The sequence below is a fragment of the Eretmochelys imbricata genome, chromosome 1, assembly GCF_965152235.1.
Source record: "Eretmochelys imbricata isolate rEreImb1 chromosome 1, rEreImb1.hap1, whole genome shotgun sequence".
Lineage (NCBI taxonomy): Eukaryota > Metazoa > Chordata > Testudines > Cheloniidae > Eretmochelys > Eretmochelys imbricata.
This window is the reverse complement of record NC_135572.1, coordinates 205737496-205749939: the sequence shown is the minus strand read 5'-3', so window position 1 is coordinate 205749939 and position 12444 is coordinate 205737496. Positions and strand designations below refer to the sequence as shown.

Sequence of the window (12444 nt, the reverse complement as noted above, 5' to 3'; positions counted from 1 at the left end):
CAATAGTTGAAAAACAACCTAGCATTGGACCTTTATATGGCTTCCTGAAATAAATTAAAAATTAGGGCTGTCAACTAATTGCAGTTAACTCATGCGATTAACTCAAAAAAATTAATCGTGATTGCAAAAATTAATCACGATTAATCCCACTGTTAAACAATACAATACCAATTGAAATCTATTAAATATTTTTGGATGTTTTTCTACATTTTCAAATATATTGATTTCTATTACAACACAGAACACAAAATATACAGTGCTCACTTTATATTAGTTTTATTACAAATATTTGCACTATAAAAAGGATAAACAAAAGAAACATCATTTTTCAATTCACTTCATACAAGTACTGTATTGCAATCTCTTTATTGTGAAAGTGTAACTTACAAATGTAGAATTATGTTACAAAAAATAACTGCACTCCAGCCGGGGAACAGGCTTGGGGTAGCGCTTACCTCATGCAGCTCCTTGAAGCAGCAGCATGTCCCCCCTCTGGCTCCTATGTTTGGGGCAGCCAAGGGGCTCCACTCCACACACTACCCCCGTCCCAAGCGCCGCCCCCGCAGCTCCCGTTGGCTGGGAACCGCAGCCAATGGGAGCTGCAGGGGCGGCGCCTGTGGACAGGGAAGCATGCAGCAGAGCAGCAGGGCCGCACCTCTGCGTAGGAGCTGGAAGGGGGACATGCAATTGCTTCCGGGAGCCGCTTGAGGTAAACCTCACCCCAAGCCTGCATACGAGCCCCCTCCTGTACTCTGAACCCCTCGGTCCGAGCCCAGAGCACCCTCCTGCACCCCAAACCCCTCAACCCTAGCCTAGAGCCCACACCTCCAGCTGGAGCCCTCACCCCTCCTGCACCCTACCCACCCCCCGCCCCAGCCTGGAGCCCCTTCCTGCACCCTGAACTCCTCATTTCTGGCCCCACCCCAGAGCCCGCACCCCCAGCTGGAGTTCTCACCCCCTCCTGCACCCCAACCCCAATTTCGTGAGCATTCATGGCCCGCCATACAATTTCTATACCCAGATGTGGCCCTCGGGCCAAAAAGTTTGCCCACCCCTGACGTAAGGTACATTTCCCCAATTCCTAGTATAAAGCAGAGGCAGCAATATGTTGGTATGGTGATTAACAGCATAGGACTGGAGGCCTGGAAATGGGTTCCATTCCAAACTCTTTCCCCAACTCATCACAAAGCCTTCAGAAAACCAATTTCCCCTTACTATGCCTCAGTTTCCCCAGATGTACAATGGAGATAATAATTACCTACATCATGTCAATGTTATGAACCTAATGTTTGTGAAATCTTTAGATCCTGAGTTGGAGGGGGTTATATACATGCACAATACTACTATAAAATCCTAAAAAGGCATTTACCTTTCTTTTCTGGAAGAAACATGACAATAAGACAGGCCAGTCCTCCCAGGAACAGGAACGCTGCCAATGTCCGTTTTCGGCCGAACCTAACAGGGTCCCCAAAAAGGATAATACTTAACTTTTCTATTCTATTTTTCATCCAAGGACTTCAATGCACTGAGCAATCTAAAGTCACCCAACACCACTCTACTCACATGGCATAAATTACTGAAAATCTCCTGCAGAGTCTTTACTTTCTCACTCTTTACATTTTCAAAGAGAAATCTCTGGTCCTCTCATAGTATGGTCAGTGCATGAGCCTGTCAAGGATGCACTACGTAGTGCAGATTGTAAATCACTAAGAAATCTCCAGACAGACTGGCTGACTATTCCTATCTTTTTAATTTGTCTCCCATTGTGTGTGTGTGTACACGCGCATGCGTGAGGGGGGTTGAAAGAGAGAAGAGGGGGCAGAGAATGGGCGCATGCAGGAGGAGCTATTCCTCAAACACAGAAGGAAAAGGGAGAAAAGCCACCTATTAATAAAGTTCTGAGATGAGCTCTACTGAAAGAGAGAAAGAATGGAGTATTGCACATCAAACATAGGCTAGATGGCCCAGTGTTCAGTAAGGTTGCCAATCCTCCAGGACTGTCCTGGAGTCTCCAGAAATTAAAGATTAATCTTTAATTAAAAAGATTAGGTCATGTGATCTAACCTCCAGGAATATAGCCAACCAAAACTGGCAACTCTATTGGTCAGCCCTATGAGGCACAATGCACATACACCAAGATGGGAGCTGCCCCCAAGACAGCACTCTAGTTCCAAAAGAATTCATCTTGGAATAGCATAGAAAGTATTATGGGATTCTTCACTGTGGTGTCACAAGATCAGAAGTCTGAAGAATGCCATCTTGTGTATTAGTAGAGAGTCAGAGCAGCTAGACACTACAGAATTCTCCTTGAGAGCTTCAGTTTAATCTGTGTGCCAGAACTAGAGTATTATTTACTGCTTGGGAGTGGTTAGGAAAGATTGCTCTCTTTCATGAAAATTTATTAATTTTTTTACATAATTCATTCCCCCAGGAGGCCAGAGTAGGTTGGGACTGTTAATACTTCCTATAACATGACTAAACTGAGAATAAGCTAAGAGCAAACTGGTGTCCAGGAAAATTACCTCTGGAAAAAAATTAGATATTGAGCTTCATTCTATTTGATACTTACCATTTTTGGTTAATCAAGTAGATACAGATTGGGTAGGCAGGTATCTCTATCAGCCCAGAGAGAGCCAAGTTGGCATAAATACTTCCACCTAAGTCACCTGCATTGAGAGTCAGACCATAGTATACCAAGCTGCACACAAACCTGGGGGGGGGGGGGGGGGGAGGGAGGGAGGGAGGGAGAAGAAGAGAAAGAAAAACCAAGTATAAGACTTTGAAACTGAACAATCTTTATTGGAACCTTTCACAAAAGGAGGACACACTGAATTTTTCAAGTTTTCTATTTCTACTACTTCTACTATTTCAATTTCTACTACTTCAGTTCTCAGTTTCAGGAAGTAGTCAATTAACTCATTTTGGTCACCACTCAAGAGAAAGTCTGTGTGTTACTTATCACTAGAACTTGCTCAGAACATCAGCTCAGTTACTGTTCACAGTAGGAGTTGACGCTGCAAACAAGTGAAGTGAACGATGACATGAACAGTCTTTTCCAGATGCATTAGCAGGCAACCTGAATTGCTGGAAAACAGAAAGACAGTTAAAAATGTCTATCCCACATAGGAACTTGATGTCATCAAGAGGACTCCCAGGTGACCAGTCCAGGACCTCTGTCTTTTCCCCTCCAGGTGTCTTCAGTTTTCTGGAAGGTGACAGGCTGTTTTGTCCCATTTCTGCTGGGTGGTCCAACTTGGTTGCTCTTTTTGGAGATGTTGGCATGGACCAATCAGATGCTGACCCATATGTTTGCTGAAGATTCAAAATGTCCAACCACAAAAAGTTGTTTTTGCTCCACCATCCAGTCAGGGAACAAGGCATCACCTTTCAGCTCTTGCAACTGGGGCTGGAATTTTCCTCTCTTTATGCAACACATTTCATCAGCTAGCTTGTGTAAGATAAGTTAGGATATAGATGTTGGTACAGCCATCTTGGGACATACGCTGAACACCAGCTTGTTTGCTCCAGTCAGCAACTTTCTTCCACAAGTAGTTTTCCCTGGGCCCCTCTGCGGTGCATCCCTTGGCCAACTTTGCAGTTATGCTTGCTCAAGTTGCGGTTTCACCATCAACACTCTGCTAGCTCCTGAAACATCCACTTTAAAGTTTCTATAGCATACACAAAGTCCTCCATATTCTTTGATAATCTTTAAAATAGTTCTAGCAGTCCATTATACAACAAAGTCACTTCAAGAGCTGTTCTCCAGCAAGCTGGAACCACTGTATAAATCTTCCATGGTACGTATAGCTGAGCTGTATTACTGATTGCATTATTGATCAAACAGTTGCATTTCTCATTATTCCACTCTACAATCAAGTGTCCTTATAAACATACTATTTGGTTTCAACTCCTCTCATTAACTTTTTTCAGCACAGGTTAGATAATATTACTAACCTGATAGCATAAGCATGCTTGATTACAAACCTCTTCACTTTATCACTAAAGTGAAAGTAAATAATATGAATGTAACCACCTTCTTTGCCTACCAGGGACAATCCAGAGATAAACCTGGTCATTAAAGTTTACAATAGTTTGCCCAAGGCTGCATCACTTATAGTTAAGGCCAAGATTTTGTCACGGATATTTTTAGTAAAAGTCACGGACAGGTCACGGGCAAAAATTCACAGGAGCCTGTGACCCCCGTCTGTGACTTTTACTAAAAATATCCGTGACAAAATGGGGAGCTCAGTGTGGAGTCCCCACACCGCCCGCAGCGGTTAGGCAGCTGTGGGGGCCCGCTCGGAGCTCCGGAAGCCCCCACCGCCTGCTGCGGGCAGGAACTCTAGTGTGCTCCGGGGTACCCCTGCCACTCAGTAGCTGTAGGATAACAGTGGACTGTTCATTTGGCTGGTAGAAGTCATGATGGGGCTGCTTCAGAACTCTCTGGATGCCAATGCCATCCTCACTGTGGCCAGCTGTGCACTGCAGCGTGTTTGCCAAGCGAAAGGAGAATCATTTCACCAACAGTGAACTCAAGACACTATTGGATTGCAGGAACATTAAAAGCTACCAGCAAGTGCACCTATCATTACTGGGGTGGAATCCACACAAGCAAGGGAAATAATTTATTCTAGGAATCTATTGTATCAGACTATGCATGTTTAAGCACATACTATTTGATAATATTTGAAACCGTTCTACCTGAATTTCTAAAGTACCAATCACCTGTCTGTCTAGACATCATCACATTCATAAATCAGTTTTTCTTTTCTGCTTACAAAACGAATTGGCCTTACAAAATACATTTGTTAGTGGCTGCCCAGATCTTTAAGAGAGCAGATGACACTATTATTAGATGGAAAGTTTCAAAAACCTGTTTAATAACTTACTTTACTTTTCTTACCCTGTTTATCCCAGGACATTTGCATTAAAACATCTTAAATATAAAGATAATGTCTCCTTTTGCTGATTATTCCTCACCTGAAGTTAGAAACCCCAACCAATAAAAATCTACTCTAAGAAAAGTCAACCTAAAAAAGGTTAATGAAATTTAAGAAGTCAAAAACAAAACCCTACTCCAATCAGAATTACTACCCTGAAAAGGGGGTAGTGCCAAAGACTCCATGAAGTCCACTTTTACATGGAAGGTACTCTGATACCCTGGTGATGGGCAGCGGTATAAACCACTAAGACAGAGAGAGAGAGACAGACAGAGAGAGAGAGACAGACAACTCATTGCTGTCATGGCAGTATTACAAAAGGAAGATTTTCTATTTTTAAAATAAACAAAGTATTAGCTAGTGGTTTGTACAGGGGACTGACAATTGGAGACCTGGATTTTATTCCTGAAAATGCTATTACGTCATGTAACCCCTCAGCTTTTCCATTTGAAAATGTGATCTTAACCCAACTTTGAGCAGATCCTGCAAAGAATGTACACATATGTTTAACCTTAAGTGTGTACATCTTTGCAGGACCAGGGCTTTTGTAAAGAGTTTTACGATCATTTTATGAAGTGCTAGATATTTATTTTTTAAAGCAGCTCTCCGAACAGGGCAGTATCTTGAATACTAGAATAAAACTGGCTTACTATCCAAAGGGACCAAATAATTTGGGCACTAAAAAAGAATCAGACTAAAAACCCCACAACCCTGGGCCAAAGAACTAGGACATGACCAATCTCAGCAATTTTGGAGGGCTGTAGGGAAAGAGTTCTCAACTACTTTTGAGATTCTTGGATGACAAGCATCATAAAAGTGTCAAGATGAAGTACCTCAGGCCTAGATTATTAAAATGACATCAGGTGAAGAATAAGCACCAAGAGCTAAGGAACTCAAACAAAGATTCTGTTCCATGCACAATGCCCATAGTAATAAAGAGGCAAAAAGCATGACGAGCTGTCTCTCAACACGTTTTTCAAATACTTTAAAAAGAGCTGAACTTAAAAAGAATTGCAAATACCAGATGAACATCATGATCAAAGTGCGCCCCAAAAGGATCTTGTATCGGAACAGGTCCAAGAAACTGCTGGTCTCTCTGTGACTCCTGTCAGCTGGGAGCTTTAGTGAAAAAGTACATTTCTGCTTGCAGTTCCTCTTTGCAATGAGATAGAGGGCATTTTCTGCTTCTCTCAGCCGACCTTGTGAGTATAACCAGCGGGGGGATTCAGGAATGAATCTGAAACAGAGATTTCATTGATGCTTTAGGGCCCTACTCTTATAGAGGATTGGATTTGCCTGTTTGGAATAAAGCTGAAGGACATTTCAATGTCACAGCATGTTTTTTCAAACAACATTTCATCTCAGTTTTGGAATTCATCTGTAGTTGCAGGTAAACTACACTTTAATAAAAAGTGGGGCGAATAAGAGCATCTTTATTTACCAATTTTCTGAGTATCTAACATGCAACAACTTTGCTCTGTATTTTAAAATTTGACTCAAATGTTAGGAGTCTGCATTAGAGAAATACAGAATTAAGGATGTGTGGATTAAAGCAGTTACAGTACACAGGCAGCTGCTGGTTATGAAAAACTAAACTAGTTTAGCTGTCTCACATCTTCTCCCCAACACAGTTGAAAATTCTCTCCTGCAGGCATCAGAATAGTCACTGTAAAACAGCTCTATCACTCCCTATTGGCAGAATCTGATTCTTACAGCTGAGATTGCTGCCTACAAAAATCCTCCTGTGCCTCTTGTTTTCAGTAGCTTATAACTTCCTGAAGCTTTCACCTTTCCAGGTTGTAGTCTCTACCCAAAGTTGATTTTTTTAAACACATATTTAAAGTGATCCAGCCACCTTTGCATAAAAAGTTAGAAAAGGAACATTTTCTCCTATCTAACACAGAACTTCCTTGCAACCTTTTTTGAACAGCTCCAGGGTCAAACAGCTGGAGGACTGAGATTTGGTACAGAAATTGCACTTACTGTAGAGAGGTACTTTTGAGCAGAGCTTTGAAGTCCTGAGAGGAAAGCATTTATATTTTTTTTATTTTTATTTATTTTGCTTCAGAAAGACAAGCTGAAAGGTTAGGGTGTTTTTAACTAAAGATTTTTAACCTAAAAATATCAGGAATGTCAAGTCAGACTCTTCACTAAGGGAAGAGCAAAGTTCTCATTGGGATTTATATTTTAAACACCTCAACTGAAGGTGTGAATGTGTTGCATCTCTAATAAAGGTTTCTTTTATTTAAAATGTCACTGAAGTTAAACAGCAACTAGAAATCCCACTCTTACAAATGCTAAATTTTTGCTCGTGATGTCTTCGCTGAAAGGCTATGACAAATGAACAGCTAGTCACAAGATCCAAAACATGAAAGAAACCAACAGGAAAAAACAGTGCTTTTGATAAAAACCTTTTAGGTCTCTTTACCCATTATGTAATAAAAGAAGATGGCACCAAACTAAATTTTTCCCTTTTGCATACCTTTAAGAGTGTATGCACAACCTCAATGCCGTCCCTTGTGTGCATACATTATAATACTGCCCTTGAAACTGAGAAATAGCATGTGACCATATAGTTACATATATGCAGCATCTTGTAGTAAATGTGTAAATCCAGCACATTCAGGTATATGACAAGTGCAGAGTAAGTGGCTCTTAAACATCATACTAGAGAGTAATAAAAATATGGCATATCTAGGCCACTTAAATCTGCAGATATGTAGGCACTGCAATGTAAGGGAGACATGGGATTTCTCTCATACATCACATAGAAGTACCACTATCTTCACCCTAGTGCTCCATTTGATCCTTGGAGAACTCTTTGACCTACTTTCTCAATTCCTACTCTTCTGATGAAGGCCAATGAAACAGTTTTAAAAACAATAACTTACAGAGAGAGGAGAAAGACTACTGTTCCCTCCAGGTTAACCACAACTGCCAGAGTCCTCCAGGAGCGAATGAAGTACCCTAACATAGCATACTGGGCAATTCCCACTGCAAAGAACAGGCCACCAATCGATCCTAACACATTGGAAACATATAGGAAAAAAAAAGAAACGTTACAAACCATTTCACTACATTGCTCATCCCCATTACGTGCGATCAGAGAGACAAGCACTTTACCAGGAAGGCAGGAAGTATGGACAAAAAGGCTACTTGACTCAAAATCACGGAAAAGAGATCCTTAACAGGGAAGAACTGTTAAAAACCAACAACAAGTAGGAAAAGAACAGGACAAAAGAAAAATGCTACATAAATAATCATTTGGCCTTCCTACAGAACTTTTCACCCATCAATTTCAAAACATAAATAATTAGATCTTATAATCCCCACATGGCTTGTTGCAACCTCCCACACTCGAAAATAAATACTACTAATTAATGGAAAGCTGACATTTCCAACATAAAATGTTAGTTTATAACCTTCATGGTTCATGAGATATTAAGCTTTAAAACTGTCATTGATCCCTTAGCCAAGCACTTCCCTGGAATTAGGCAAAGAGTAAATGTGTCAAGTTCCAGACTCTGGAGAAGTGTAATTTGCAGGCACTGTACTGCATGACAGCTTGCATGCTAGCAATGACTACAGTTAAAGGTGTCTAAATATTTCCATTATATGTTCTTTGCAGTGTTGTTGCAGCCACATTGGACCCCGGATCTGAGAGAGACAAGGTGAATGGGTGAGTTAATATCTTTTGTAGGACCAACTTCTGTTACCTTTTCCAGACCTGAAGACCTCTGAACAGCTCAAAAACTTGTCTCGTCCACCAACAGATGTTGGTCAAAGAAAAGATATTGCCTCATCCACGTTGTCTCTCTTCTATTTTAAGTTTTTAGGTTGATTTTTATCACAGGGTGATTTTTTTTGGGGGGGGGGGGGGGGGCAGTGTAAACAAAAGTGGTCCAGCCACTTTTGAGTATAAGGAGAATAACAGGGAAAAAAAAGGGGGGGAGGGCGCGGGGGGCAGAAATGGTTTGTTTGATAAAAAAAATTGTGGGCTTTTTTTGAGTCCTGCTACATCAAAACTGCATGAGGGAGGAAGGAATTGAAATTTGGCAGCCAAACAGCTCCCCTTGAGAAGTGCCTTCCTGGGTCCAAAGTTCTAAGTGAAGGAATGCAATATCATGCATACATGCGTGGCTTGTTCAGCTGTGTAGCGTGCAGAGGAGAGTAACTCAACTAATGTGCATTTGCCAGTGTCCAGTCTTAGTGGTGCAGAAATCTGAAGTGGCCCGAAGTCATTTACTGTGTTCATCTAAGGTGTACATTAAATGTGGCAAGGCTCAGAGACTGTATGATCATGCATATGCACAAGGGAACAGAGTCTGCAACATTAAATTTGGCATTTCTTGGCACAAGTGCTTAAACTGAGATCTCTAGAGCTGAATAGTTTTCTATAAAAGTGTTGCAGCTAAAGCTGTACCTGCCAATGCCCAATAGGCAGTGCCCACACATTCATTCAGTAGAACAAAGGCCACCAGAGACATCCCTCCATTCATCACCCCCACCAAGAAGCGAGAGACTGCAAAGAACTCATATGAGGGGGAGAATCCATTTGCAATGGCAAACAGGATGTCAAGGGCAAAACCTGGAAGACAAAGCGTAAGATTTAATTTCAGAAAAATACCTGAATGAGAAAGACAGCATTTAGCATGAGCATTACTTGACATTCAGTGAAACCTGTTCTAATCAAATCATATTCAAGAGCTACAAAAGTCTGTCGCTTAATGCGGATGATGGGGCAGAATTGTAATAAGCACCCTGGGGCAATCTCTTAAAGGAGATTGCCTTAGAAAGGTGGTGATCTTCACAGGATTTACTGGTTTCAGAGTAGCAGCCCTGTTAGTCTGTATCCATAAAAAGAAAAGGAGTACTTGTGGCACCTTAGAGACTAACAAATTTATTAGAGCATAAGCTTTTTTGAGCTACAGCTCACTTCATCGGATGCATGCATAAATTTGTTAGTCTTTAAGTTGCCACAAGTACTCCTTTTCTTTTTACAGGATTTACTGCACTAGTATCCAACACCAGTTCATAGACAGCTGTTTTTCCTCTTCAGAAAAGCCACCATCACATTCGACAGTAACCAAAATATCTTGTTAGTAGTTTCAATAGAGAAGCCCAGGACTGAACAGGCCATGAACAGATTTTTCTTCTCAACCCTAGAAGTTCTCTCTCCAGGTCATAACTCCTCCTTGTTGTCAGAAAACAGTTTGGAGGAAGTTTGCATTGCTGTAATCGTCCCTGTATCTGTTCTGTGACTAGAGGGTTTCAGTGTTCGGGGTCAGACATATTAACTCGGTGCTGGTAAAAGGTAAGACTTAAAAATATGTCATTTTTTTTTTAAAGTGTTAAACTTTAATATGTCCTGTACATGAAATCCCCCGAACAAATTTATGGTATGAAAATGGTACATGATGTCCATGGGTTTTAAAACTCTGCTAAGTTCACAAATATCTAGCAATGCATGCATGATTTGAGAAGTGATGACAAACTCATCTGGAACTTTTAGGAGTCTTGACAATTAAGTGAGAGGTTAATGAATAATCTCGGATACTCTGAAGTTTTAGTTTCATTTTGTGGAACATTCAGGGATCATGAGCATCATGGCAAACAATGTGGGCCCAACTTTTAAGTTTAAGCACGTGTGTTGGGGGTCCAAACTTCACAACTGGTTGCTTAAACACTTCAGGCTTTTAAGTGCTGAACTGAGCACACAAATATGGATTATTTGTCCCTAACTTGGGCTCCTTGTGTGTAGTGGAAGATGCAAAATTCATCTCTACGCCTTGGTTTTCCACAAAACTTGGATAACTGCTACTGTGTCTTCTGAGACAGACATGAAGCCACTAACAAGACAATGACATTTCTCTCCAGTCATTTTGTTAGGGCTGCAGTGGGTTACCTGTGAGATAGACTTTTTTCCTCCCAAAGCGATCTGAGAGCTGGCCAAAAGAGATCACTCCAACAAAGACACCACTGAAGAAAAACGAACTGGCAGCACTGACTTTGTACGATGTGTTCCCAATTAAAAACCACTAGGGAGAAGAAAAAAAAGTTTTAGTCAAAGTCCAAGAAGTGAACAGCTTGGGCAGGAAAAATCTTTTAAAAAGAAAACTCCAGCTCAACCTCCACTTCAGTCACCAAAATATCACCCCCCACCCCAAACCCCCTAAAGACTTTGGCCCATTGTACAATTCCTCCCCTCCTCCAAAACAGTAATGCCTTTCACATCTGAAAAGAAGGTTAGGTTCCCCAAGGGAACATTATTTTTTGTTGGCTTTGTTGTTTTTTGTCTATGTACCTTTCATTTACGTACCTGTATGTACATGACCATTATATCTAGGCAACATACACAGAGTTAAGAGTCACAATTTGGGTCCAAAGATGACCCTAGCTCTCCTCATCATGACCTACCTTGTAAGTGAGATCCATTTGGTTGGCTTCTACTTTTCTGCCTTTGTAAGCACTGGCATTTTAATTTTTTTTTTTTTTTTTTTTTTTAGAAGAGCAGGCAGTGGGGGGTGGGCTGGGGGGGCACAGAACCTTTCCCAAGCACTGTCTCTATTGTACCCGTACTGTGGATAACGTGAGTCTCCAGAGCTGTTAATCTAGGCAGGCATAGTCAATTATTTTTTGTGAAGGTTCAAATTTCTTGATCAAGGTATAGTCAAGGTCCATACGCTCCCCACTTCCCCTGCCAAACACGACCCAAGTGCACCCTAAACACTCAAACCATGTAACAAACAAAAATCTCATGATTTTGGGGTAGGCTAACTCACGATTGAGTTCTTGGGGTTCGCAATACAAGAAGTGAGACTCTAGAAAGGATTTGAAATGAAAAGGTGGAGACCTAGAGCATTAGGTGACATTAGGTGTTTATTCCAAGAACAGGATGCAGCATGGAAAGAGGCATTAATGAAGGACTGGGAGAAGGAAACACGTGGCCTCAAGGCTGACACTGATGGCTAAGAAGGGAAACACTGGGGGAGAGTTGTACAAAGCCTTGAAAGTGAAGATGAGAAGTTTTATTATCTTTAGCAAGAAATTGTTCTGCACATATTCACCTCATATGTCCCCTAATTCCTGAATCCTTCATCAAAATAAAAAAAAGTTACCTCGGTCAACTTTACAATCCATTTTGTTATTATGAACATTTCTACTTGATAACATCCAAGTCTCTTATAGGGCTGGGTTTGTTCTTGGAATTGAAATCAGATCCAGTTTCATTTTTGTAGCAGGTCTATATACTGCAGCCTCTACAAGGCAATAACATCCAACACAAAGGAATTCCAGAATGAACCTAATAAGTGTTCCATACTGTTCAATGATACTATCTTCTCTTGTGTTCTCTCCACTACAACCATCTTGTTTATCTTTCCGTTTATTGCTGCTGTGTTCACTTCCCAACAACAACATACAGATCCTTTCCCTGACGTGTTGGCTGTATGATTGTGTCATTTTCCCCCACTCTTGAAACATCTGTGCACTGACCTTCTGAATT

At 41.1% G+C, this 12444-nt stretch overlaps 1 protein-coding gene across 6 annotated transcripts in view; it reads right to left on the bottom strand.

The window, feature by feature from the left end:
* The window catches only part of SLC22A15 (solute carrier family 22 member 15), a 42196-nt gene that overhangs the window by 15811 nt on the left and 13941 nt on the right, over positions 1 to 12444 (bottom strand). For all 6 annotated transcript variants that reach the window (XM_077822655.1, XM_077822664.1, XM_077822689.1 and 3 more), the window contains exons 3-8: positions 10846 to 10978; positions 9364 to 9528; positions 7832 to 7961; positions 5962 to 6177; positions 2570 to 2710; positions 1370 to 1455 (exon numbers count right to left, since the gene is read on the bottom strand). In XM_077822655.1, coding sequence (XP_077678781.1) covers positions 1370 to 1455; positions 2570 to 2710; positions 5962 to 6177; positions 7832 to 7961; positions 9364 to 9528; positions 10846 to 10978 — 871 coding nt within the window. The remainder of the gene's footprint in view (positions 1 to 1369; positions 1456 to 2569; positions 2711 to 5961; positions 6178 to 7831; positions 7962 to 9363; positions 9529 to 10845; positions 10979 to 12444) is intronic.